This window comes from Acanthopagrus latus, chromosome 4 (assembly GCF_904848185.1).
Source record: "Acanthopagrus latus isolate v.2019 chromosome 4, fAcaLat1.1, whole genome shotgun sequence".
Taxonomy (NCBI): Eukaryota; Metazoa; Chordata; class Actinopteri; order Spariformes; family Sparidae; genus Acanthopagrus; species Acanthopagrus latus.
This window is the reverse complement of record NC_051042.1, coordinates 4,581,859-4,607,405: the sequence shown is the minus strand read 5'-3', so window position 1 is coordinate 4,607,405 and position 25,547 is coordinate 4,581,859. Positions and strand designations below refer to the sequence as shown.

The following is a 25,547-nucleotide window of genomic DNA, read 5'->3' as shown; positions in this document are numbered from 1 at the left end:
TGTAGAGTGAACCTGCGATCAACTCAAAATAAACTACAGTACCCATGGTAGTCAAAATGGAGGAACATCTCACAGAACACAAAGATGGTGGTGACATTTTGTCATGTTGCAGCAGGAAACACACAGTTGTAAACAATAAAATCAATGGTGGCTGAATTCTAAGTAGCTGATTGTGGATACTGGCTCACTGTCAAACCTGATTAAAATGGACCCATTGCTATGGTTTGATAAATTAGTAACACCAAAGTTTTTCATGCTCCAGTATAAGCAGAAATGTTTGCAATGGATTTACATTAAAAGAGGAGATTCAGCACCTCTGCTAATTTAACCTGTTAGCACTGTGTTTTTAGGTCATGATGTGTTTCACCATGACTCTGACTTGACTCTGATGAGAATCTCTGCATAAATATGTTTATACATTCTTGAACACAAGAAAACACTCTGACCATAATCACAACAATAATTTATTGACACTGTACAGTACATTTCTCACATTTCGCCCTTCACATTTAGACAATATCGTACACTCATATCACCTGTAAGAACATCTGCGTTGCTGTGATATTAACTTCTCCGTCAGTTTTTAAAATACCTCTAGCTGTTATCACAGCAGCCCAGGGTGTGTTAACTAATATAATAGCTTTCTACAGTTGTGGATGGATGTCCTTGAGCAGGGTGAAACCCCACCAGTGGAGCAGAAGCATTTCCGCACACTGACTGTCAAAGCATCCTAGTTTGTGCAGAAAGGATTCTGTTAGACTGATGGGGGGGCAGACAGGCAGACAGACAGGCAGGCAGGCAGACCAAGGATCTGTCTGGCATTTCTTTGTTTTTTACTTGGTGAGACTTTTCACCAGCTGCAATTCCTCCACTGGTTTCCACTGCTGATTGATGGTGAGGAGCTGCAGAGAAGCACAGGAAATAAAAGTGAGGCTCCTCTTAACCTGTTTTAAAGTGGCACACCAACTTAAACTAACAGGATGAGCAGCATAGCAGCAGATATCACTATTAACATCAGTACTCTGATGTCACACGAGCAGGCTGGCACACATTTGATAACGTTTCCTCCTCAGTGACTCAGCAGATCGCTGCTCCATATTCTGCTCGTATTCGAGTGCCAATAAGAATAAAAAAGATGACCATCCAAACATTACTAAATGTTACGTCATGTTAGAGCGTTACCTTTTGGGGTTTTGATGGGTCGACTCTCTCCCATGGTTCTGGGTTTTTGGTCTTATTTATACTAAAAACAGTGAATGAAAATGTGACATCATTATTAAGAATTTCTTATATGTCAGAAGCTGATTAAGCTCAGAAGTATGAAGACATGTGCAATTTAATGAGTCCAATAACACTCACATAACATCAGGTTTAGTCAATAGAAAGTAGGTAGCAGCAGACGTGGCTCCCATTGCAGCCAAAGTCATGAACCCAATCAGAGGGATCAGCTGGAACACACATGTATAAATTGTGTTTTTAAAAGTGCATCATAATATTTAGAAAGCATAGAACATCCTACAAAACTGATCCACAAGATAAATTGCTTTCATATATTAAAACTGTCAACAGCTCACCTCCTTTTTCTTTCTCAACATTTGGAAAAATCCAGACATTTTTTCAAAATTCTCAGAAACCTGAACAGAAAATAAGCATAATTCTATTTAACGTGAGGCTCAGAGTCAGCTCCATGAATTGAAGTCAACAAGTCAGAGGCAGCTGTGTGTGGCAGGTCTCACCTGTTGTCGCTGTGAAGTCCTTCAGGTCTCTCAGCAGAGCATCCCGTCAGCCGGGCTGATGTAGGCTGGAGGAGAGGTGCTACGAGGTGAGAGGCACGTAGACAGACGCAGCGTCCTGCACACAAACGCACTAGTGGATTCTGATTTGGCAACAGTTCGTCATTGCTGATGATCAATACATTTAGTATGTGTGCAGCACCCTCTTGTGGCTGATGTGTGAAAGCTCAAAGTCAGGCTTTGGAGCACTTGACAAAAAAAGTGACAAAAAACCCAGAAAAGATATCAAACACCAAAGTCGAAGTTTTACTCATTTTATTTAAAAATATTTGTGTGTAATAATAATAATAATAATAATAATAATGATAACACATTTCATGAACGCAGAGGACATGCTGCTTGTCATCTGGGACATGTTTGATATGCGTGGATCTGCTGGGCAGTGAGAGAGGGGCTCATTTTTCCGAGGGACCGGAGGAAGTACGTGTGTTTGATAGAAGAAGCCTCCATGTTCTCCTCTTGTAGTGCCAACAGAGCAGCCTGGAAAATAGAAATACTCTCTTTATCTGTGTCTACATCCAGGACCAGGATTAGCTTTTGAATTTGATAGCCAGCTGTGTGCATCATATTACCTCTTTACACAGATTTTCCAGGTCAGCTCCGGAGTAAAGCTCCGTCTTTGAGGCCAGCTCCTCCAGACACACGTCAGCACCCAGGGGCATCGATTCTGTACACGCCTTCAGGATGCAAAGACGAGCCTGGACACAAACACAATGTTAGTTACAAAAAGGCATGTTATCATATCTTAAATCAGCTCTAAAGACGTAAATGATTGGTGCTATACCACGATCACTGCTGCGAAAAAGCTGTGATTCTGTGTAAAACATAAAGCTGCAACAATTAATCATTTCTCAACTACTAAATTAACTGCCAAATGTTTTGATCATCAATGAATGATTGAGAGAATACATTCTGGTTTCTTTTCTTCTCTATTGGGAGAAAACTAAACATGTTTTGGCTGTGGACAAGAGATGTTAATGATCAACTGTTAATGGGTTAATCACTGTTCAGTAATTTGATAAATTGATCAAAGTATTTATCTAATATTTGTAGACATTTATAGGTGACATTTTGACTATTTTCATACATATTACAGATCAAACTACTGAGTAATAAATCCAAAAAAATGACAGATGGATTCACTGTCAATGAAAGTAATGATACTCATATGGTCGTTGGTACGTAAATACTGAGCCCATGTGGTCATTAATATCATTTATACAGTCACGTGTTTCACAAAGTGGTGACACCAATCAATGTATTGGATTAACAAACTATTATTATTATTAATGAGTTACCTGCTGGTCAGGTGGCGGCACGTATATGATGTGGTCCAGCCTGCCAGGTCTGAGGAGGGCACTGTCTAAGCAGTCGGGTCTGTTTGTCGCGGCTACAACCATCACATCGTTGTTGCACACCTCCTGGAAGTCCACCTGTCAAAGGGCAGTCGGATGTATCATTACATACGGATCGGATGTTGTGTGAGACGGCGACTTCAGCGTATTTAAACCTCCCTCATTTCCCCATGTTTTTGTGTCTTAGTGACAAATGAGGACAACAATCTTTTCAAATTCTTCCACTGTTGTGTGAGACCGCTGCAGACGGCAGCCGTAAATTGGGCTGCAATTTAATCCGTGTGGGCAGCAGAGCCTTTTTGTTTAACTCGAAACATCCGCTCCCCAAAGCCACCAGACTCCCTCTGCAGAAACAGTAATTTCATCGTCGTAAAAAACAGTTCATTTAAACTCGACTGAAAAACAAAATAAAAACGCACCAAAACCATCTTGGTCCGTCTTTTCCACATGTTCCAACAATCACTAACTGTTTTTGTTGAAATAAATCTTCAATTTACTGCTTTAGATGTAAAAGTATTCTGGCTCTGTACGCCGTTTTTTCCCGCCACTTCGATTTACAGGTTTTATTTCAGACAAGTACGAATTGGTGATTGCTGGAACAGAAGATGAACCACAATGATTTAGTGAGTGTTATTTTGTTTTTCTGTCAAGTTAAATGAAGTGTGTTTTATGACGACTAAAGGACTGGTTCTGCATATGAAGTCTGGTGGCTTTGGCCAATGCGACAGAACAGCTGTTTCTGGTTAAACATCTTACTGTGATATACAGAGTTTTATCTCTGGGGTGCTTTCTGTGCCGTCAGTGGTTCAGGTCCAGGTTAAAAAATGCTGATGTTACCCTTTGAGCAATAAAAAGAGGAGTGAGGTTCATCTCCATGTTATCTGACCTGCTCCTGTGTGTGAGCCTCTTCCTCTCCCTCCGCCTGCAGGATCTTCTCCGTTCCTCTCCTCTCCAGCGTCTTCAGACCAACCCCATCCATCTCATTCAGCAGCACAGACAGGAGGCGTGTCTGTACGCTGTTAGCTCCATGACTGTTTGACCGGGCGCCAATCAGAGAGTCGATCTCATCGAGGAACAGGAGACAGGGGACACATGCCCGAGCCTGGGAAAACAGCTGTGTGTGGACAGACGGGTACAGATGTTAGTAGATGAAACAGCAACATGGCAGCCATTCAGAGATGTTGCTATAGAATGTTAAAGAACGCACCTGCGCTAAAGCCTTCTCTGAGTCTCCGACAAAGGGAGAGTAGAGGTCAGCACCGCTGACAGACAGGAAGGCGCAGTGAGACGAGTTGGCTGCAGCCTTGACGAGCGTCGTCTTTGCACATCCTGGAGGTCCGTAGAGCAGAACACCACGAGGCTGACTCAGACCCAGACGAACAAATGCCTCAGGGTATCTCATCGGCCACTCGATACTCTTTAATGGGGGAGGGAAAATAAAATCAATTCATTCCAGTCAGGCATACTTTTATCTTTGTATTGTAAGCAGTATAATTGATGCGCTGCTGCTCATTCACCTGTCTTAGTTTGAGTTTGACGTCATCCAGGCCTCCTATTTGCTCCCAAGTCACCAGAGAGAGCTCCGTCCTGCCCAGGCTGCTCCGCAGGCAGGAGGGACGCACCGACTTCAGGGCCTCCTGAAAGTGCTTCCCAGCTACCAGCTGCTCTCCTGAACCCTGCACCCAACAACACTTGAATAAAGTGTACATCTTCAACAGTTACAGGGGATTAAAGCTGGTGTTTCACTTGGTGTCAATTTCAGTTTCAGTGTAATTTACCAAGAGAATCTGCTCAATATTAATGCTGCATTCAGCAACATGTATATGTATAATCTAAACAATCAATATACAAAAGGAATCCTGAGCAATTCAAGATTTGGTGGTTATAAGAGCGATCAATGTTGTTGCTAGGTCTGCAAACAAAATGACCTGATAACTCAGGTAAAGAAACTTGATGATTATTTTTACAGATTTTACTCTCACGGAGGGAGAAAGAAACGTACTAGTTGCCAATTAATTTACGGGCTGACAACTGATCGATTAATTGATTACTCGTAGCAGCTCGACTGTATTTACCTTGGACTTCTCCCGTATAGCGTGCATGGCAGCCTCCCTGCACAGGGCACTCAGGTCCGCTCCTACATATCCTGTGGTTCTCTGGGCGAGCTCTGCAATGTCAACACTCTGACAAACAGGCATCCTCTCTAACAGGACCGACAAGATGGCCTTCCTCTGCTGCAGGGTGGGAGCTCCGATGATAACCTGAGGGAGAGACGTAACAATGAGAAACTCAAAGACTTCGACAAATTGATTATTATGTATTAGGTTCCATATGTCATTATGCGTACCTCTCTGTCAAATCTCCCAGGCCTTCGCAGGGCTGGGTCGAGGCTATCCGGACGGTTGGTGGCGCCAACGACGAGGAAGCGATCGGACTGATTGATCCCATCCATCAACGTGAGAAGTTGAGCGACCAGGCGGTCCTCTGGTGCCGACGAGCCGGTTCTCCTCGGACAAAGAGAGTCCAGCTCATCTAAGAACAGCACGCAGGGACCCTCCTCAGCCGCAGACCGAGCCCGCTCAAACACAGCACGCAGCTTCTCCTCGCTCTCACCCGGCCGCGATCCCACCACCTGAAATAATCATTCACAGATCACAATGACTATTAATAATACTTAGAATGTAATAACATTCAACTCTATGTATACAGAAACTTGAATGACATGAAAGTGTGTTACAAAATCAAAATGTTAGTAAGTATACACTTAACAAAAAAAGGACAATTACATTTGGATCTGTTCTGTGTACTCATTTGGATGTTTGTTTTACCTGGTAAAGTAATTTTTTTAAAATTGATCTTAGAATATCACCGAAAGTGCACAAATATATCATCAGGGCTCAGACACAACTCCTTGTAGCCTATAATACAAATAAATATACAAAGAAAAATTATGCTATAAATGAAAGCTACTTTGGCCTTTTCAAAAATGTTATTATTGTAAGGTTTGTTTTCAATGAAGACTTTGTTTCTGACACTCAGAAATGATGAAACCCTCTTGTCATCAGTTAACATTAGCTGATGTGTTATTATGTGATTAAACCCAGCCTGGTGGCTGGTGCCAATATGTCATGGCTTCACGTTATGACACATATATTGTTATTATCACTTACAATGACCCTTATTATACAAATGCTTTATTTCAAATTTCAGAATACATGATGTTGTGAACTCTTTGTGTCAATTAAAGCTGCAATAATAAGTTGATTGAATTCCTTGACAACTTGTGAGGATTTGCTGCTTTTCTTCATCATTTCTGGCAGCAGATGAAGAGTTTTAAGGTTTTTGACTGTTGTTTAGACCAAAGAAGCAATCTAAAGATGTCATTTAGAGGTCTGGGAAACTAATTTCTCAAAAAAAATTTATACACTAAATGATTAACTGTGAAAAAAAATCATGATCATAAAAATAATTGTTTGTTTTAGCCCAAAGGTTAATATTGGATTCACAGGACTGTTGCATCAATGCCATGACGTGTCTTGATTTGATATCGATTAATTAAGTCAGCCTAAAAAATCTGATTATATTATCCTTCAGCAGCTTCTCACTAACATTTTTGTACAAGTTGTACGTTTCGTACAAGTTGTACATCATAATAAACACAGTATTTGCAAATTAGAACTAAACAAATTGTTATGGTAATAAAAATAATATAATGCAAACACACTGATGGAACTCATTTTGTACCTCGGGCCCTCTCACCACCACCAGGCTGGCTCCAACTTCTCCCACCACTCTGCGGACCAGCTGGGTCTTCCCCACACCTGGAGGCCCCACCAGGAGCACGCCTCTGGGACACAACACACCCAGAGAGCTCAGGGTGCCTGGATAGAGGAGGGGCACCTGCAGCATCTCTCTCAGGGATGCACTCACCTAAAATACCATAAAAAACACATCTCACACAGAGGGAATAAACAATGTGGATGAAGACCAATACAATGACTTCACACTGACCTCCTCCAGACCCCCCAGTGGGACCGAGTCCTGGTCCTGCAGCTGACTCCTGTAGTGCCGGACTGTCCGGATGCCGCTTATCTCCACACCAGTTTTTGAGGTGATGATTCCGGAAGACCCAGAATCCACACTGACGCTTTCAACAACAACGTATCTGATCTCTGTGTCAAAATTCTCCAGGTCTATCAGGTGTTTCTCGTGCAGGCACACACCTTTCAGCATGTCCTTCACGAGCTCATGAACCTGTCGAGAAGCGGTGTGTTTCTTAAACTCAACACTCTGGACCACCACAGTGACCTTCACGCTTTTCAGTTTGGGGCAGGGTACAGGTGTGAGCTGGGTCGGGTCCAGAGTGAGATGTGCTGGTGGGTGAGAGATGAGACCGGGAGAGGAACACTTCAGGTCCAGCTGCAGGAAGCCCTCCGCCAGGTCAGGCCGGGGCCACGCGGTGCACAGGCAGCTTCCCCCGGGGACAGACACCAGCAGGGGGGAGCCCAGACTCAGACCCAGCGCTGACATCAAGCGTGGACCTAGCCGGCATCTCTGAGAGCCGCGGTCCGATGGGTCCACTGACAGCAGCCGCAGAGACATCCTGGTCCACCCGCAGACACCAGAGTCACTGACGGTGAAGTGACAAGGCGAGCAGATGAAGTTAGATCTTAAAGCGCGGCGAGGTTTTACACAAACACACACTGGTGAAGCTAGCAGTGCGATTAGCCGCAGTGTTTAGCTACATGCTACTAGCTAGCTGTTAGCAACAACGTAATTTCTAGCTACGTTACGTACGACTTTTCACCAACAGCATTCACACAGGTACAAACCAGGTGAGACGATGCCAGCGGGGACTGCGGGTCCAACGCACTGATGTTTACAACGTCCATGTGGCGCTAAAACGAGACGGCCAATCAAAACCTTTCCGTGCGCGAGAGGGGACGGAAGCCGAATTTGGACAAATCCGTGTTTTAAAAAACTTTATTAAAGAACTTCAAGGAACAAAAACACGTTATCTTTGTTAAATACACCCTTTAATCAACATTGTTCTCAAGCAGCACACTCATGAAATACACGAAATCACAAAACGATATCTGAGTCATCTTTAAATAAACTTAAATACTATTATGCTACACTTAAATTCTATACCTTTGTGTTATTATTATGCTATCAGAAAATAATATGAGCTTATTCTTAAAGGCATTATTGTTGTAAACATGTATCTAGGGCGAGATTTTTGATAACTGTTTTGACTTATCATTTGCTCTTTTATAAAGTCAATTAATAAAATAAATAAAGTATTAAAATATTAAATAAAGTCGCTAGTAACTAAAACTAAATAACTAAAGTACAATTCGTAAAGTAAAAAGTAATACACTGCCTTCAAAGTGTAGTGGAAAAGAAGTATAACGTGGAAGAAAATGGAAAAACTGGTAAAACACAATTATTTCAGAATGGTCTTTACTTAAATATTATTGATTAATATATTGTGTGCTGTGCGTATTATTTTCTCTCTCATTTAATTGATCTAATCGGTTTTTTTTAAACTAATACCTCAATTAGTTTCCTTGTTGTAATTCAAATGTTATGAACAAAAATGACATGATGATGACGATAAATACTGAAATCATTAACATTTTATCATATATATATATGTAATGTATTTATTACATGATCTAAATTAATTAATAAATGAATAATGTAAAGCAAAACAAAGACTAATAAATCGATTGACACAGGATGAGAAAGAGACGAAGCTCCGGAAAAGTCTCGTTCGTCCAACATTTTTAGTGTCACACCTTCCTCTGGTTTTCTGGCGCCATCTTGTGTTAAGAAGAGAAAATACCAGGACTGTAACTCTGCTTTGAAAGATGTTAACAAGCACTTGACTGCTAGATATTCAATAAAAATATGTTTATGCTATTTAAAAAGTATTTATGTTTCAGAGCTGCGTATGATGCGAGAGGAACTATCGAGAGAGCGTCAACATTTTCTTTTTCTTTTTTTTTTTTAAATAAAAAACAAGCATTTGTGATAAACATGTTAATCCAGCCTGTGATTCGCAGGGTGCCTGGCAGAGGTTTGAAGCAGCGGGGTGTTTGTCTGCTCACGACTGAGGTCACATGGCGCCGCTATTTATACATAAATAGTGCAGCAGCGATATCGAAACTGCGGAAGGTCGTCTGTGTGTCCCTGCGAGCAGGCGGAGGGGTTTGTGGTTGTACGTCTCACAGGTGAGCCTGCTGCCGCTGAGGGAACCTTGAACCTGCTCTTTCTCCAAAACTGAAAGGCAAGTGTGAGAATCCTTCGGTTTATGAATGAACCAGCAGTAGGTGGAGGATGAAGGGCCAGACCTCTGCGACTCAGAGCCTGAATGAAAAGCAAAGATATGATCAGAAACAACTGGTCTGACTCACCAAGCAGAGTACTACAAGTTTCCACTCTCTGTTTGGACTTTTCTTAATGAAATTGTGTGGTTTTGAGACCAAATATTTAAACACCACATTCTTCTTTATTTGTGTATTATTTATTTTATTTTATTTTATTTTTTTACAGTTTGCTTGTGTTTGTGTCTCCAGTCCTGAGCTGTCCCCTGCAGCACCAAACATTTTATCTGACTTCTCTGCCCGGTTCAAGCCGCTCCTCCTCACAACAACAACCAGGCCAGACTTGGCACAGTTTCCCTCTTGTGCCGTCATAATTCCAGATCTCGCGAACAAGCCCGGAGTGTGTAATCAAGCCTGGGCCCTGTGTGTGTGTGTGTCTGTGTGTGTCTGTGTGTGTCTGTGTCCTGCAGAGCTAAAGTGTCACTCTGCTGTCTGGAGGCCTCGCAGCTCTAGGATTTACTTGAAGGGGGATAAAATGCGCTTTGCTTTTTGACAGAAGGTGTAGAAGTAGTGTTAACTTATCACTCATCTTGTTTGTGTTCATATTCAAGAGCTAGAGGGAGTTTAAGGGAGGACGCTCAGAGGCCATGTCGACCCTCCTGCGCTGCATCTCCAGCTCTTCCCTCATCTTGTCTCAGCGAGGGGTCCGTCAGAAGCTACCTGGAAGGAGGAATTTCAGGACTTTCCCCACGTTATGGGACCAAAAAGCCTCCAGAGGTAGGAACTGTGCCTTTCTGTTAAAATCACTTTGTGTGATCTAACAGTACTTCTTTTTTACCCCAGAGGACATCCAGGCCCTGCATGCTTTCTTTGGTCTGGATTTCCTCTGTGTCCTGACTTGAGGTATGAGAGCATAGCAGTTCACTTGAGGACACGCTCCCTCTGGCCAGTAGAGTGGAAAAAATCCACAGATCATGATCTGTTTGGTTTCTAGAGAAGTCCCCGGAGGAGGGAGAGCTGTAGTGGCTGTGCTCACTGAGCTGTAGGAGCTGCTAACATGTGAGAGCAAATGAGAGGTCAGTTAAAGGTGACATGTGAAAGTTTGACTGCTGCCCGGTTAGATTCAGTTCACAGACATTTATTTAGGGAGTAAATGCCGTTCGCTCGGCGCGTGTCCTCGAGGGTTTGTGAAGTTCAGCGAGTTGCCGAGTGCTTTATAAGTTTGAATTTTGAGCGTGTCGGTGTGGGAGCGCAGGCCTCGCTGTGTGGGCTGGCTCTGAGCCACTCACCTGCTAATAATGTCCCCATGGCGGCGAGGTCACCGCGCCGTGTAGGGAGAGAAATGTGTAACCTGACACTGGTTTCAGCCACACAATCTTTGCCGTACATTAACATGCTCGCCTGTTGTTGCACTAAAAGATAGATGTTACTTTTTGTGAGAAATGTTCCAATATTCATCTGAAAATGTGAAGTTGTTTTTCAAGAAAGAAGAGAAAGAAATGGGTTTTGGTGTGCTGCAGAATCAACTATCAGCTGGCGTGTGTGTTCAGGTGTGCTCTACAAGGACCTGGTAGTCGGCGTTCCTAAGGAGACGTTACAGAATGAGCGACGTGTGGCGTTGTCTCCTGCCGGGGTGGAGGCGTTGGTCAAACAGGGCTTCCAGGTGCAGGTGGAGAGCGGAGCTGGAGAGGAAGCCAAGTTCTCCGATCAGCAGTACAAAGAAGCTGGAGCCACCATCACTGACGTCAAGGGAGCCTTTGGTTCGGATTTGGTTCTCAAGGTTGGTACACACATCTGGCCTCAGTGTTACTGAATTTCTACTCGTCTGACACCCTTTTGCTTCTGTAGGTGCGAGCCCCCACTCTGACCGAGGCAGACCTCCTGAAGTTTAAGTCCACCTTGGTGAGCTTCATCTATCCAGCACAGAACCCAGAGCTGATGAAGAAGCTGTCAGAGAAGCAAAGCAATGTTCTGGCCATGGACCAGGTGCCCAGAGTCACCATCGCACAGGGCTATGATGCTCTCAGCTCCATGGCTAACATCGCTGGGTAAAGAAAAATACACATTCACATGCTGATTGTGTCTGCGTGTAAGAACTTATCTATGCAGGACTGTTTTATCATGTTATTCATTGGGTTATACAAGAATCTATCAGCTGGAAAACCTTTTGGAAAGGTAGGCCTTTAGGTGATGTACTGTGAAGATGCAGAGGAGTTGAGATCGATGAATGGATTGAGCACGTGTTGGGCAACAGTATCATTTCCTGCGTGAAGACGTGTTTTTGTTTTTGTTGTTAAATCGATTTTGATGTTTAGGCTTATTTTTTCTCCAGGTATTTAAAAGAATACTTTCAGTTTGCGTAGCAGTTTTGCTACATTTAGCCAACCTTAATGTTCACACTGGAAACAAAGAGTGATGATCACAAAAAATTAAAAATGCCCTCCGTTTGAAGTTACAAGCAACAACACGCCACATGCCACCTGTGTGACATGGAATATAACACACCACCCCTGAATGACACACGTCTTAAGTACCAACCAATTACATCCCCTCATGGCCACAGTGCTTCCTGATTTTAGTGGGCACTCTCTTCCACACTGAAAAAAATGCTCAGAAATGGCTCAAGGAACATGCAAAAGAGCTAAAAATGTTGACATTGTGTCCAGATTCTCCATCCAGCTGAGCATCCATAGGAGAACCCAGAAACAGTCTGATCCATGGAGGCCCCACCGTGCCAGACACTAGAGGATGCAGGTTTCTGAAGAATTTGGAGGCCTTGCATCATTTGAACATTTTTTGTGGCGTTGCAGTGAGCGTTGTCCTGCTGGGGGAGCCACTACCATCAGGGAGAGTGTTTTCAACAGGGGGTTGGATTGGGATGCAACAGTGCTCGCAAAGTAGCATCTGCCAAAGGTTTACCAGCAGAACTCTGCATTGTTACAAGATGATCAATGTCATTCACCTCCTCTGTTCATGGTGTTTATGTTGTGGCTGATCGGTGTATGCCTGTAGCTATACAGGAATAGGGGAAAATGTGACTTGAGGGTTTGTTTCGTAGGTACAAAGCTGTGGTTCTGGCTGCCAACCACTTCGGCAGGTTCTTTACCGGTCAGATCACAGCTGCAGGAAAAGTACCGCCAGCTAAGGTAACTAATGTCTATATAATACTGTATACAATTTATTTATTTCTTTTGTGTACCTCAAAAAAAAAAAAAAATTGTAATAGTGGACGGCCAGTCTCCCTCTTCTACATTAAGGAAGTCCTGTTGTACACAGGTCCTGGTTATTGGAGGTGGAGTTGCTGGTTTGGCAGCAGCAGGCGCAGCCAAGTCGATGGGAGCTATAGTCCGAGGATTTGACACCAGGTATAAGTTGAGGAATAAAAGACATCACGTGTGATGAGTGATGATTATCATTCTGATGATAACCTGAGCATTTCCTGACTTTCAGACCGGCAGCCCTGGAGCAGTTCAAGTCATTTGGAGCTGAGCCTTTAGAAGTAGACTTAAAAGAGTCTGGCGAGGGGGTCGGAGGTTATGCCAAAGAAATGTCCAAAGAGTTTATTGAGGCTGAGATGGCGCTTTTCGCCAAGCAGTGCAAAGAGGTCGACATTGTCATCAGCACTGCTCTGATTCCAGGTCAGTCCCATCTGTACCTTCTACTACCTTTTCTTGTCTTTTATCCTCTGGTGTTTAAAGCTCATCAGTATTTCTGGTACAGTAACATTGAACCGAATGAAAGGGATCGTTCATAGTGATGGAGCCAAGTGTTCTGAGCTCGTGTTGGCTTATTATTTTGGTTTAGCCGCTATTGTCATCATTCCCGACTGGCGGCAAACATCTCAAATAAACCACCTGAGTGTTCCTGCCCACAGCTGACAGATGAAGTTTCAGACTGGCTGATGATCATAGAACGCTGATCAACAAGCAGCCAAACACCCAGGCTTTTATAGTTAGGAGTTGGAGTAAAAAGGGTTTTATTAGATTAGCATTTTTAGTAACAGTGGAACTCATAATGGCTGTTTTCTCCACTGCGGTAACTTTCCCCAGGGACTAGAAACCTTTTGTGTGTTCCAAGTTTCAGGGACCACGGTCTAAATTAAACCCCAGGAACCTCATTTTGCCCCCAAAAGTCCCCGCTTCCAGTGGACTGATGAAAATAGTTGTTATATACAGTAGTTGCATAGGTGGAAACGTGGCTAATGTCAAGAGGCCCGACACTAGTGTTTTCAAAAGTACTGAAACATCGATTCTGTATGTTCAAAACAGTTTCAGTAATGATTTTTCGCCGTCCACATTCCTTGTTAAATTCATCTCTTTGTAAAAAATATTATGCCCTCAGTGTTGAATACATTACCCGAACCCATTGAACATTGATATTTTTCATGGTATTGTATTGAGGTTTGATATTCCACCACCACACATATGACTTCAATTTATGCTGTTTTGTGTGTGTTAGTGAAGTAAGCAGGAAATTGATGGCTTGTTGAGGTGTTTTTCTGCCCCTTGTGGCCAAAAATCGAATAGCTCAGCTTTAATGTAGACTCGACATTTCCTGTTTCTCAGATGTCATGCTGTTCTGAACATCTGATGCAGCTCACCTGTCCTGTGTTCCCTGTTTCCCACTCAGGGAAGCGTGCTCCCATTCTGATCAAGAAGGAGTTTGTGGAGTCGATGAGGGACGGCTCTGTGGTGGTGGATCTGGCTGCAGAGGCAGGGGGCAACATCGAGACCACCAGGCCTGGAGAACTGTACGTTCACAAGGTGAGGATTCTGCTTAGCCAGCAGGTGTTGATTAGAAAATAAAATAACCCCCTTCTAAAGCCTGTTTTTATGTTTTTTTTTTCACTACTATGTTAATACTTTTTTAGGGAGTAACGCACATCGGCTACTCGGACCTGCCCAGCCGCATGCCCACCCAGGCCAGCACTCTGTATTCAAACAACGTACTGAAGCTGCTGAAGGCCATCAGCCCAGACAAGGAATACTTCCACTATCAGCCCACAGACGAATTTGACTATGGAACAATTGACCATGTCATTCGAGGGACTCTTGTTATGAAGGTGGGGTTCTTATTATTATTTGTTGTAACTGTCTACTGGCAGCCTCCATCACCGCTGGCATCCCTCGCTCCCTCTCAGCGTGAGCTGTCAGATCCTGTCATGCTCCGATACTGTGCCAAATGAGTACTAAAAACCCAGTCCCAGCTGGGGATAGCTCATGCTGGATTCCAGCAAGAATGTTATGAACGTTTCAAAATATACTTTTCCTGGAATTCTGGCTTTGACGCGTTGTTTATGGCAGTGAAAGCATGCAACCTCCACAGGACATATCAGTTTTCCCCTTGTTAAACTCAGCATTATTCAGGCCCCTTTAAGGAGAATTTATCTTTCCAAACCGCGGCTAACTGATTTGTGATTGCTGTTTGTTCAGTGTAATCTCCTATGTGGTCCGTGAGTTTGTACTTTGAGTGCTCCCACTGTCCAGCCGAGATCTCCCACAATGCAGGACCCCAAAGTCTCCATGTGTGTTTCTCACGCAAATCTCTGCGGACGTCCTCTGGGTTCTCACTCTGGTGCTCTGTGTTTTCTGATGTGTCCAGGAAGGCGAGAACTTATTCCCTTCCCCGCTCCCCAAAACAGCCCCTCCAGCTGCCCCCGTCAAACAGAAAACAGTTGCAGAGTTGGAGGCTGAGAAGGCGGCTGAGGTCTCTCCCTTTCATCGCACCCTGACCTCTGCTGGCGCCTACACTGCAGGTCAGACACGTGCAGCAATATTCATCCTACGGGACATTCAGCACAATTTTGTGTGCTATGAGGTTATTTTACAAGGAATTTGATATCATTGATGTCATTGGCTCAGATATTTTATCCCCAATGTCTGTGCAAAAGACACTTCACTAGTGAAGAAAAAATAGAATTAAACACATTTTTGAAGATAATTCTTTGGTTTTGTTTGACTGTTTTCTACAAGATATAGTAGTTTCAAATAGAGTACTATCAATAATTTTACTGACAAGAAAAAAATATCAACAACCAAATTTTAAGTCCTCCAGCATGAGGAGTGGATGCTTCTCCTCTGAAATCATAATGAACGGTTTCCTTGAGTTTAGGCTATTGGTTAGAGAAAAAGGCAACATAAAGGCATTCAGTTCAGCCTGAAAATGTCCCCTCTGGGACCTCTGACTGAGATTTTTACTATTTTCTGATGTTGTAATGACTAAACGGTTCACTGATTGATTGATTGAGAAAATCACTAGTAGGTTTAATGATGAAAAACAAAAAGTTTGTTAGTTGCAACGTGAGTTCCAATCAAAATCTTATTTGGAAAGTTTTGCCCTTTTGCTCACTGAGATCACTGGATCTTAATGAGACTTTTTAATGTGGACACTCCATTACATTAAAGCACGGAGGAAGCACGGAATACATTTTTCAGCTAAGTTAATTTCTTTGAAGCTTCAGAGAAACTATGAATCACCACACTTGCATAACCTGCTGGGAAAACACAAAAGTGTTTGTTTTTATTCTCCAGTTGTTCCATTGCTGTAAAGTTTAAGAAGAGGACGGAACAAATGACAAAACGTGCACATTTTTTTCCATAAAGAGCTGCGCAGCAATAACAACACAGCTGTGTCTCTCTGCAGGTGTTTCCACCTGTCTGGCTCTGGGCATCATCTCCCCCAACGCAGCCTTCACTCAGATGGTCACCACCTTCGGCTTGGCTGGGATTGTGGGATACCACACTGTGTGGGGCGTGACCCCGGCTCTGCACTCACCCCTCATGTCTGTCACCAACGCCATCTCAGGTCAGGAGTCCATATCAGATTTGAGTTTTTTGTGACATTGTGTCTTTAATCTTTTGAATGTTGTTTTTTTTTTCTTTTGTATGTGTGTGTCAGGACTGACAGCCGTTGGAGGTCTGGTGCTGATGGGTGGAGGTCTCACACCCTCCACTCTGCCTGAGAGTCTGGCTCTTGCGGCTGCCTTTGTTTCCTCCATCAACATTGCTGGTCTGACACTTAAATTCAAATTTAACAATTGAAAAAATTAATTGCAAGACTAGTCGACTGAGAAAAGTGTCATTTCTTCTTTTCTGCTGACATACAGGTGGTTTCCTGATCACACAGAGGATGTTGGACATGTTCAAGCGTCCCACTGACCCTCCTGAGTACAACTACCTGTATGCGCTGCCTGCGACTGCATTTGTTGGGGGATATGGAGCCTCAGTGGCTGCTGGATACAACATCGAGCAGGTGACAGGACATGGAGCCCGTTGTTCCCCTCACATTTATCCTTTTTAAAAAATGAATTGTCCAGGAATGATGAAAATTGTCTATCACCAAGGAGACCAAGGTGACGTCTACTACTAGTTTTGCAACTGATGGTCTAAAACCAAAGATATTCAACTAACATGATGTCACCTAGCGGCTACGTTGCATTGTGGGTAATATTGGCGCCAGGTTTTGAAAAGGAAGAATGCGTGAAATAAAAGGGCGATAAATCTGGTTCTGCAAAATTAGATTTTGATCATGTTATAGGAATGTAATGGTTGATCAGTGGACTGCTTTTGCAAAATCTGGTGTCTACATTACCCACAATGCAACAGCCACTGGGTGACATCACATGAGGCGATTTATCGGATTACATGCACCTTCCTCTTGAGAACAAAAGGCTTTATACTAATTTGTCACATATGCAGCAGTCCTCCCAAAGACCTGTTAACAAGGGCTGCACAGTTAATCTCAAAATAACTGAAATTGCAATATGACTAAGTGCAATATCCAACTTGCAAGAACTGCAAATGTTTTTACAAAGGAAACATGTGTCACAGTGTTTTCATTAAATGTTTTAGTGCTGCAGAGATTCTCTGGCCTACAAAGCTTATTCTCCAGATGTAATAAAATGTGTTTGGCAGAGACCAAGAGAAATGCCACATCATCATTTTTTCAGTGACAATGAAAATTGTGATGTAAAATTTAAGTAATCTGACAAAAAATCATGAATTATATCACAAACACAATATCTCTCAGAATAATCGCAGTATCACTTTCTGGCCATATCTTGCAGCCCTACTGTAAACACACTTTAATGTGTTAATTTGGTGGATTTAACCTTTAATTCTACACGCTGAACCTGACTGACTTGACTTTTCCAAAATAGTTGCTAATTAGTTTTCTGTCAATTAGCTAATTCAAACTATAGTATTTCTACTTCTTCTCTGGATTTTAATGGTAGCTGATGACCAGTATCTTAGGTGCACTGCAACCACAAGTATTTTAATAACAATTGCATTGTATTGGGATTTTATCATGTGTTTTATTAATTTGTGTTATATTGAATTATCCGGACTTGTGTTTTTCTTTGACCTCAGATGATGTACCTGGGCTCGGGCTTGTGTTGTGTCGGGGCGCTGGCAGGCCTCTCCGCTCAGGGCACCAGTCGCCTTGGGAACGCGCTGGGTATGATGGGAGTTGCAGGGGGCATCGCTGCCACACTGGGCGCCCTCAAACCCTCACCAGAGCTGCTGTCCCAGATGTCTCTGGCCATGGCCACTGGAGGAACCCTGGGTAGGTAGCTTCCTGTTTTTAGAGGATCTATGATTGACATGAACATGATGTTGGGATTGCAGAAAAATTGCCCACTCTGGCAGCGTCAGTATTCATCACTGCCTAATTTAGTTTTAGAACAGATCTTACTTTTGTCCACAACGTAGCTGTGCTGTATCACAGCAAGGAATCTCACCATCAGCGAGGCATCTCTGGGTTTCAGTCTCCACTTAAAAAGAAACAAAATTAATAAAGCCTTGGCACGGCTCCTTTTTTGAAGTCCGACAGTTTGTTTAGGAAACCATAGGACCACCGTGAACGAGTTACATGTTATTAACTTTGCATGCAACTCCTCAGTCTTTGAAGAGTGTGATTTTTTTTTTATGCTGATTCATAACAGAACATCAATCATCCTGTCAAGATACAGAGATGAGTGGATTTCGCCATCGTGTGTGAACGTTGTACATGTTAATTGTAATTTAAGTTAGAAAGTGGGATGATGAATGATGTGGCGGTCAAAATACATACACTTACAGGCAGCAGAGCATGACAGTTTACTCAGAGCTAGCGACATTTTGAAGAAAACACACATAAACTTTGGCCTCGTTAGATCGGCTTTGAAGCTCAGGCCTGCTTGTTAAGTGTCGAGTTACTAAAAACAGGTGTTTGCATTTTTTAAAAATATTTTTCAGACGTAGCCAATGTGCATGAGAAGTTTGGTTCGCTGAGCCAGACACTGTGTAATAACTCAGTGAGATTTACTGAAACTCTTTCATTCCCATCTTCCTGGCTGCAGGTCTCACCATTGCCAAGCGAATTGAAATCTCAGACTTGCCGCAGCTCGTGGCAGCCTTCCACAGCCTCGTGGGGCTGGCGGCTGTCCTCACCTGTATCGCCGAGTTCATGATTGAGTACCCCCACCTGGACACCCATCCGGCCGCTGGCGTGGTCAAGACCGTGGCATATCTGGGCACCTACATCGGAGGAGTCACTTTCAGTGGCTCACTGGTGGCTTACGGCAAGCTTCAAGGTAATGAATTTGACTTAGATTTAAGTACATTCAAATATTATTCATGTGACTCTGTCCTTTACAGGCTCATCTAGTTCTTCATTTGATACAGACATACTGATATCTTTAAAAAAACACTGAGCTTTGTGTCCTCTGATGCTGATTGTCTCTTTCATCTGGGTAAAGCCAAAGATCCTCTTGTAAATCCAGGCCTGGACTGTGGGCTTTGTGTGCATGTGTCAGCAGTCATTAATTTACATTGTAGTGCGACTGATCAAGAGGAATACATGAGAAGCTTTCTGGTGATTTGTTACGGGTTGGGCAAGTCCATGACTGCATGGCTGTGGTTGGGTGATGGGAAAGACTCTTAGACAGATGATTACAGGCTTCTGCGGTCCAAGGACACTCGACACTGCTGAAGAGAAAAGTGTATTTACATGTTTTTATCTTGTCAAATTGTTTCCAAACGAGTTGGAATCATTTCTGGTTTCTATGAAAATGTTTGTTGAAGATGTTTTTGGTTGCAGGCATCCTGAACTCCGCCCCCCTGCTGTTGCCGGGACGTCACATGTTGAACGCTGGTCTGATGGCAGCGTCCATGGGCGGCATTATCCCCTTTATGCTCAGTTCCAGCTATGGGACTGGCATGGGTTGTCTTGTGGGAGTGTCTGGGCTTTCCACTATTATGGTGTGTATCAAAGATTCACCGAGCTGAGAGCAGGTGATGCAGAAAGTGAAATTTGATGTTAAAAACAGTGAAAAACTTTTTTGAAAATTAATTAAGGGATAAGACGCAATGAAAACGACTTCTCCGCAGGGTGTAACTCTGACAGCAGCCATCGGGGGGGCTGACATGCCCGTGGTGATCACCGTGTTGAACAGCTACTCTGGATGGGCGCTCTGTGCTGAGGGCTTCCTGCTAGACAACAATCTCATGACGATCGTTGGAGCTCTGATCGGCTCCTCTGGTGCCATCCTCTCCTACATCATGTGTGTGGTGAGTACACAAACACACATCCAGCCACATGTGTGCGGTTACACACTTGCCTCTCTGCAGTTACCTGATTAAGTGTCCTTTTCTCCCCTCAGGCTATGAACCGCTCCCTGCCCAATGTGATCCTGGGTGGGTACGGCACCACCTCCACTGCGGGCGGCAAGCCCATGGAGATTGTTGGCACTCACACTGAGGTCAATGTGGACCAGACCATTGACATAATCAAAGAGGCCAACAGCATCATCATCACACCAGGTAAACACTTACTGCGTTCCAAACTGCATACTTTCTTTTGCTTGTAGTACGTACTGCAGCTGGCAGACATTTCAGACATACTACTCATTATATTGTGCCTTCGAACTTTCACCCTTTCCCTCATACAGCCGTCACAATCCATAGCACGAAATATGAGCTGTCATCTGTCTGTGCTCTCCCAGCAGCTCAGTCATGTGACCTGTCTTCCACTGTGCAGAGGATTGTGGGTCAGAATAGCCAGAAAAGCATGCTGGCTTACATACTGTAAAATACGATGCGGTAGGACATCCTGGTGTTTCTGGCTTACTGAATTTGACGTGTTAAGTATTGGGACATACTGGTTCGATTACTTTGATTTTCGTGTGAAGTACAAGACACCACAAATACAGTTGCAGTGCCCAACATTTCATTACATTTGATTTCATTACAAAATTAAAGGTTATTTTGCAGCTCGATCTCAAATAAGATATTCTGCCTCGTCTCCAAGCTTGGCAGACAAAATCTGCTGCAACAAAGGTTCCCTTCCTCAAGCACAACTGTTTTTTTTGTTTGTTTTTTTAATCAGACCAAAAGAACACAGCAGATGGAATAACAGAATACAGAGTACGTTCCTTTTGTCCTCATAGACAGGACAGCAGAACAAAAAACTGAACTTCATTCTCAATTTCAAGATCACTCATCAAAGTCTGTCTGTCTCTGCAGTGGCACTGAACTCTTGAATCTACTTAATTGTATGGTTGTGTGTGTGTGTGTATCGAACCTCAGCCGCTGTTCACATATTCCTTATTTCGTAAGGAATGGAATGTTGCGTGTACAGAGTCCAGTGGGTGTTTACAAGCAATGTAATTTTCTACTTTGTGGCCAGATTTAACATTTGGGTCAACGCCAAAATCTCATTTTTACAAAATAATCTGTCATTTTTTTATACATGTACATGTGTGAGAACATTTGCATTATTTGTTGTGCAGTAACCAAAGTGACTTTAAACTGAAACTGTTAAAGGTGCAGTATTTCAGTTCATGCATTCCTCTTCCTTAACAAAACCAAGGGCCTTCATTACCCACAATACAACTCAACCTGAGTCACTCAAATATAAAGATTTAGGTAGTATGCTGGTAGTGGCTAATGTAACCTTGAGCTGCAGGCCTAAAGCAGAGATGATGAGCAGCTATAGAGGTCTGGTAACCTCACTTCTTTGTAACACCACACCAACAGATTTCTTTTCATTTTCAAACTTGTAGTCTTCAGCCCTAACTGGTTCTGACTCAGGTGACATCACCTGAGGCATGTTGTCAGATTTCACACAGCTTCCTCTGAAACCAAAAAAGCCTTCACACAAACTCTTCAAAACCTGTAATAAAAATACTTTGATGTGAAAATGTGATGGAGTTCTCCCTGAAACTTTCTGTTCAAACCACCAGTGTATCACAGGAACACCAGAGATGCATTTAAACACTATTTTGTCTGGATCCAATCTAGCAGACAGCTTAATCAGTAGCATTTTTGATCAGATTGATTGCGCAGTAGTTGACATGAACGAAGTTTGAGAACAGGGAAAGTTTGAATTTTGGTTAAACCAAATCATTCAAATGTAAGCCTTCCAAAGAATTACATGCCAACATGGCAAGTCTGCCTCTTATTCATCGCTCTAATCAGCTAAAGACCTGTCTTTTGTACATTACAAAAACTTTGTGGGAAAAATCCTGAAAGACTGAAGCCTTTGGGAGAGACTTTTGTGGAGAGAGACTAAGAAGGAGCAGATTCTCTCATCACTGGACTGCGTAGATCCTCCTCTGCACTCCAGCTACAGCATTTCAGATGGTCTGCATCAATCAACTGTCTCTCTGATCTGATTGTCTTCACCTGACTACAATGCTGAGCCTGACTGCGCTGCCAGGATGTATCTCAAATATGTTATCGCACTAGCTCTGAGAAAGCTAGAGGCTTTGCAAAGCCAAAGGTCTCGATTTTAGAATGATTGATATGGTAGTAATTCATTAAAGTTAGTATACTGGAAACCACAAGAGGGAGCAGTTTGTGCACAAATGATCCCATAGCTACCTGGTCCGCTGACACCCTTGCAGTGTAAATAAAGGGAATGATTCAGTACATGTTTGTGCGCAAAGAGTCAATGATGATGGCTTCGATTTACAAGTGTCAGATGGTGAACACATTTGATTTATTGAATAGAAAAGGCCAAACCTGTCTCGCGTCTGAGGGGTTGTTGAGTGGACTGAGCGGGTGGAACCTCTCTTGGATACTTGCTGTTGTTTTCCAGTGGCTCCGAACCAACGCAAGGACAGCTGTGTGGTCGAACATGCTGGTTTGATTAGAGAAACAGTGAAAAGTCATAAGAGCTATTGAGTCCAGACCCGAGACTCCTCCATGTGCTGTCAACAACAAAGCACGGCAGTGAGGAAACAGAAGGCTCCAGTTGTCTGGGGAATTAGAAGATACGGGTTATGGGCGACTGGCTTGAAAAACTTGATGAGGGGTAATGCTGAACTCTGCAAGGTACCTGACCACCAGGGTTAAATAGGGGTTATGGAGATCCGGGGAAAGGAGTTCTTTGCACGCAGGGGACCCACGCACGCAAAAGTTTTCCTAAGAAAAACGTCTCTCAGAACTGTGAACCACTGTGATTTAGTACAGAATGGAGACTTGTGGTAGATGAGGACACAGAGAGGAGGACAAAAGAGGGAATGAAGGGGTAGAGGAATCACTGGTTTTATTGTTGTTGACCCCTTGCTGTGCTTCCATTTAAAAATGAAGCTTCACTATTCCAAATCCACAAATCCAGAGGAAATGCTATCAGATAATGGACCCAAGTAACCGAGGGAAGGATTACAAACTCTCCGCATGTTAGTTAAATTAAGCCAATGATATCCGAAGATTAAAATGTCATTTTTCTTAGTCCGTTGCATGTTTACTCTGTCTGGTCTGTGTTTGTTTAGGTTGGGGTCTGTGTGCAGCAAAAGCCCAGTACCCTATTGCAGACATGGTGAAGATGCTGAAGGAGCAGGGCAAGGCTGTCAGGTGAATGTCGACACTCATGTTCTTCTGTTTTATGAACAAGATAACTGCTGCTCCCCTTCTTTTTATTCACATACATCAAAATAAGGCCCTATAACCAAAAAACAACTTACTTACTCACAACTGATGTGTGGAAAATATTCACTGACTCAAAGGGGAGAAACAGAAGTATGTACAAAAAGTATTCAGATATTGTGCTTAAGTAAAGGTAACAATACCACATTTGAGAAATTCACAACAGTAAAAGAAAATGGAAATACTCAAGTGAAGTCCAAGTACTTAATATTCCAGCACTTGAGTAAATGTACTGAACTTAATATCCATGGTGCAATAAGTACTTTATAGACCTTTAACTAGATAAAGCAAAATGTCTCAATCAGCCACTTAAAATCCTTTCAAACAGAGACAGGTGCATTTGTACTTTCGACTCCACTGATCAGGGAGTAGTGAGTCTCTGAGTTGATGGGCTTTAATATTTTGCATCCATCTCCTCCAGGTTTGGAATCCACCCAGTGGCAGGTCGTATGCCTGGCCAGCTGAACGTCCTCTTGGCTGAGGCTGGTGTTCCCTATGATATCGTCCTGGAGATGGACGAGATCAACGACGACTTCCCAGGTGAAAAATCCTGAGAAAGAAAACGTTTCTGTTGGAATAATTACTGCTACATATTTGTCTATGTATCTCATTATAATTCTAGATGAATGTGTAATAATCACACCCCTCTTTGATCTGCACTTGGAGCAGCCTTGTGTTGTCCTGATATTTAGACGTGCCATGTTATCAGGGCAACAGTCTTGTTTTCTTAGCAACCAGACATGCAGTCCGAGACACATGGTTCTGTTTATGACGGAGGGAGATAAGTGTGGTGCCGGGGAACCCAGTAACATTAGTTAGGAGGATCGCAGAGCCTTTTGCTTGCGGTTTGTCTGACTGTCTCTCTTGTGTGCAAACGTCTGTGGCCCACAGAGACTGACTTGACGCTGGTCATTGGAGCCAACGACACCGTGAATTCTGCAGCACAAGAAGACCCGAACTCGATAATTGCTGGTATGCCCGTCCTGGAGGTGTGGAAGTCCAAACAGGTTGGTTCTTAAATTACTTTTGATAGTATGACACATTTTAGCTATGTGGTACAGAAAGTGACCACTTATTTAAACTTCATCCCAGGTGATCGTGATGAAGCGCACCCTGGGTGTGGGCTATGCTGCTGTGGATAACCCCATTTTCTACAAACCCAACACATCAATGCTGCTTGGAGATGCAAAGAAGACATGTGACAGTCTGCAGGCCAAGATCAGAGAGGTCTACTACTAGTTAGCTTACTGCTAACAGCTGGACAGTGCAGAGGCAGGTTGACAGATAATATATTTCCAGCACTGGTTTTCAGTATATATATTTTGGAGAAGTGATTTATTGGGTCTGCAACGAATGTGGTTCTGAAATTAAGATACCCAAAATGCACAAGATGATGTTTTAAAAATATGGGACATGAATAACTCAAAAGCAAATGTGTACTGATTTGTAAATAAAAATATTTAAACATATCTAAAGTTGATTTTATTGCACCTTACATTTTATAGTTTGAGATGTAGGTGGATCACTTTCTGTGGGAGGTGGGAAGTAATAAAGTACAAATACTATACTCAAGTATGTTGTTCTTGTATTTGTTCATTTTTCTGATGTTTTACTTTAACCTACAACATTTTAACACATTCCTGCACCTTCTCCTGCTTACATTTTCAAAATGGGCTCATATTTGAACTTTTTTCATGTATATGATTGAAATGATCGATTATTTACACTTAACAACCCCACCATGTTTGACGTCCTGGGAATAACACTCGGCAATCAACTGTCTTTGTGGTGCAATTAGGAACAGCTGGGACAAATTGTATCGATTCTACCTTAATTTCAATAGTGGATTATATTAATACGCCGGGAGCTTCAGTTAGTTTTGCACAAAAATGACAAGTAGAAATGTCCTCAGAGGGAAACTTTTTACTTACATTTCAGAGGCTGTACTTTGATTAGTTTTACTTAAGATGAGTCAGTACTTGAGTTTTTTTTTTTTTTACACAAGTATCTGTACTTCTACTTAAATGGCTTAAAGAACAGATTTGAGTCTCAGTCACACCAAAATAAGTTCACAAATGTATCAAATGTAAACACCTTTTTTTTTTGATTGAATCAGAGTCATTTTCCACACTTTCAGAAAAGATCAAGACAATACTATTT

At 42.8% G+C, this 25,547-nt stretch overlaps 3 protein-coding genes across 7 annotated transcripts; 1 reads left to right on the top strand and 2 right to left on the bottom strand.

Moving 5' to 3' along the window:
* Positions 1–446: 446 nt before the first annotated feature.
* On the bottom strand, positions 447–1,831 carry c4h15orf48 (chromosome 4 C15orf48 homolog). Of its 2 annotated transcripts, none has more exons than XM_037096270.1 (5): positions 1,737–1,831; positions 1,575–1,634; positions 1,360–1,448; positions 1,183–1,243; positions 447–902 (listed from the first exon to the last, which is right to left on the bottom strand). In XM_037096270.1, exons 2-5 carry the CDS (start codon positions 1,611–1,613, stop codon positions 834–836), a joined length of 258 nt encoding a protein of 85 aa, XP_036952165.1. In that variant the 5' UTR covers positions 1,614–1,634; positions 1,737–1,831; the 3' UTR covers positions 447–833. The 2 variants fall into 2 exon arrangements, with proteins under 2 accessions (XP_036952165.1, XP_036952166.1); XM_037096271.1 differs by having other exon boundaries at positions 1,575–1,657; positions 1,737–1,810.
* Positions 1,832–2,033: 202 nt separating this feature from the next.
* On the bottom strand, positions 2,034–8,126 carry spata5l1 (spermatogenesis associated 5-like 1). Its single transcript, XM_037096269.1, has 11 exons — positions 7,981–8,126; positions 7,160–7,778; positions 6,893–7,078; positions 5,496–5,780; positions 5,224–5,409; positions 4,666–4,824; positions 4,356–4,565; positions 4,035–4,262; positions 3,092–3,226; positions 2,366–2,491; positions 2,034–2,273 (listed from the first exon to the last, which is right to left on the bottom strand). The coding sequence occupies exons 2-11, from the start codon at positions 7,748–7,750 to the stop codon at positions 2,136–2,138; spliced, it is 2,244 nt and encodes a 747-aa protein (XP_036952164.1). The 5' UTR covers positions 7,751–7,778; positions 7,981–8,126; the 3' UTR covers positions 2,034–2,135.
* Positions 8,127–9,073: 947 nt separating this feature from the next.
* On the top strand, positions 9,074–24,959 carry LOC119018412 (NAD(P) transhydrogenase, mitochondrial-like). Of its 4 annotated transcripts, none has more exons than XM_037096059.1 (22): positions 9,074–9,384; positions 10,089–10,254; positions 11,028–11,257; positions 11,326–11,525; positions 12,536–12,623; positions 12,754–12,842; positions 12,928–13,115; positions 14,107–14,240; positions 14,348–14,539; positions 15,079–15,232; positions 16,120–16,281; positions 16,375–16,485; positions 16,583–16,728; positions 17,847–18,042; positions 18,818–19,051; positions 19,558–19,718; positions 19,848–20,027; positions 20,120–20,279; positions 23,234–23,315; positions 23,809–23,927; positions 24,279–24,394; positions 24,480–24,626. In XM_037096059.1, the coding sequence occupies exons 2-22, from the start codon at positions 10,125–10,127 to the stop codon at positions 24,624–24,626; spliced, it is 3,219 nt and encodes a 1,072-aa protein (XP_036951954.1). In that variant the 5' UTR covers positions 9,074–9,384; positions 10,089–10,124. The 4 variants fall into 4 exon arrangements, with proteins under 4 accessions (XP_036951954.1, XP_036951953.1, XP_036951955.1 ...); XM_037096058.1 differs by having other exon boundaries at positions 9,075–9,440; XM_037096060.1 differs by lacking the exon at positions 9,074–9,384 and adding an exon at positions 9,707–9,877.
* Positions 24,960–25,547: the final 588 nt, after the last annotated feature.

What these genes read in the sequence shown, in the direction of transcription:
- c4h15orf48 (XM_037096270.1), bottom strand. Translation starts at nt 1,613, where the DNA reads ATGTCTGGATTTTTCCAAATGTTGAGAAAGAAAAAGGAG. An exon ending in TTGACTAAACCTGATGTTAT is followed by an intron (nt 1,244 to 1,359) that starts GTGAGTGTTATT and finishes CACTGTTTTTAG; the next exon opens with TATAAATAAGACCAAAAACC. An exon ending in ACCCATCAAAACCCCAAAAG is followed by an intron (nt 903 to 1,182) that starts GTAACGCTCTAA and finishes GCTTCTCTGCAG; the next exon opens with CTCCTCACCATCAATCAGCA.
- spata5l1 (XM_037096269.1), bottom strand. Translation starts at nt 7,750, where the DNA reads ATGTCTCTGCGGCTGCTGTCAGTGGACCCATCGGACCGCGGCTCTCAG. An exon ending in CACTGGGGGGTCTGGAGGAG is followed by an intron (nt 7,079 to 7,159) that starts GTCAGTGTGAAG and finishes ATGGTATTTTAG; the next exon opens with GTGAGTGCATCCCTGAGAGA. An exon ending in CTATACGGGAGAAGTCCAAG is followed by an intron (nt 4,825 to 5,223) that starts GTAAATACAGTC and finishes TGTTGGGTGCAG; the next exon opens with GGTTCAGGAGAGCAGCTGGT.
- LOC119018412 (XM_037096062.1), top strand. Translation starts at nt 10,125, where the DNA reads ATGTCGACCCTCCTGCGCTGCATCTCCAGCTCTTCCCTCATCTTGTCT. An exon ending in GTCCGAGGATTTGACACCAG is followed by an intron (nt 12,843 to 12,927) that starts GTATAAGTTGAG and finishes CCTGACTTTCAG; the next exon opens with ACCGGCAGCCCTGGAGCAGT. An exon ending in TTCCTCCATCAACATTGCTG is followed by an intron (nt 16,486 to 16,582) that starts GTCTGACACTTA and finishes GCTGACATACAG; the next exon opens with GTGGTTTCCTGATCACACAG.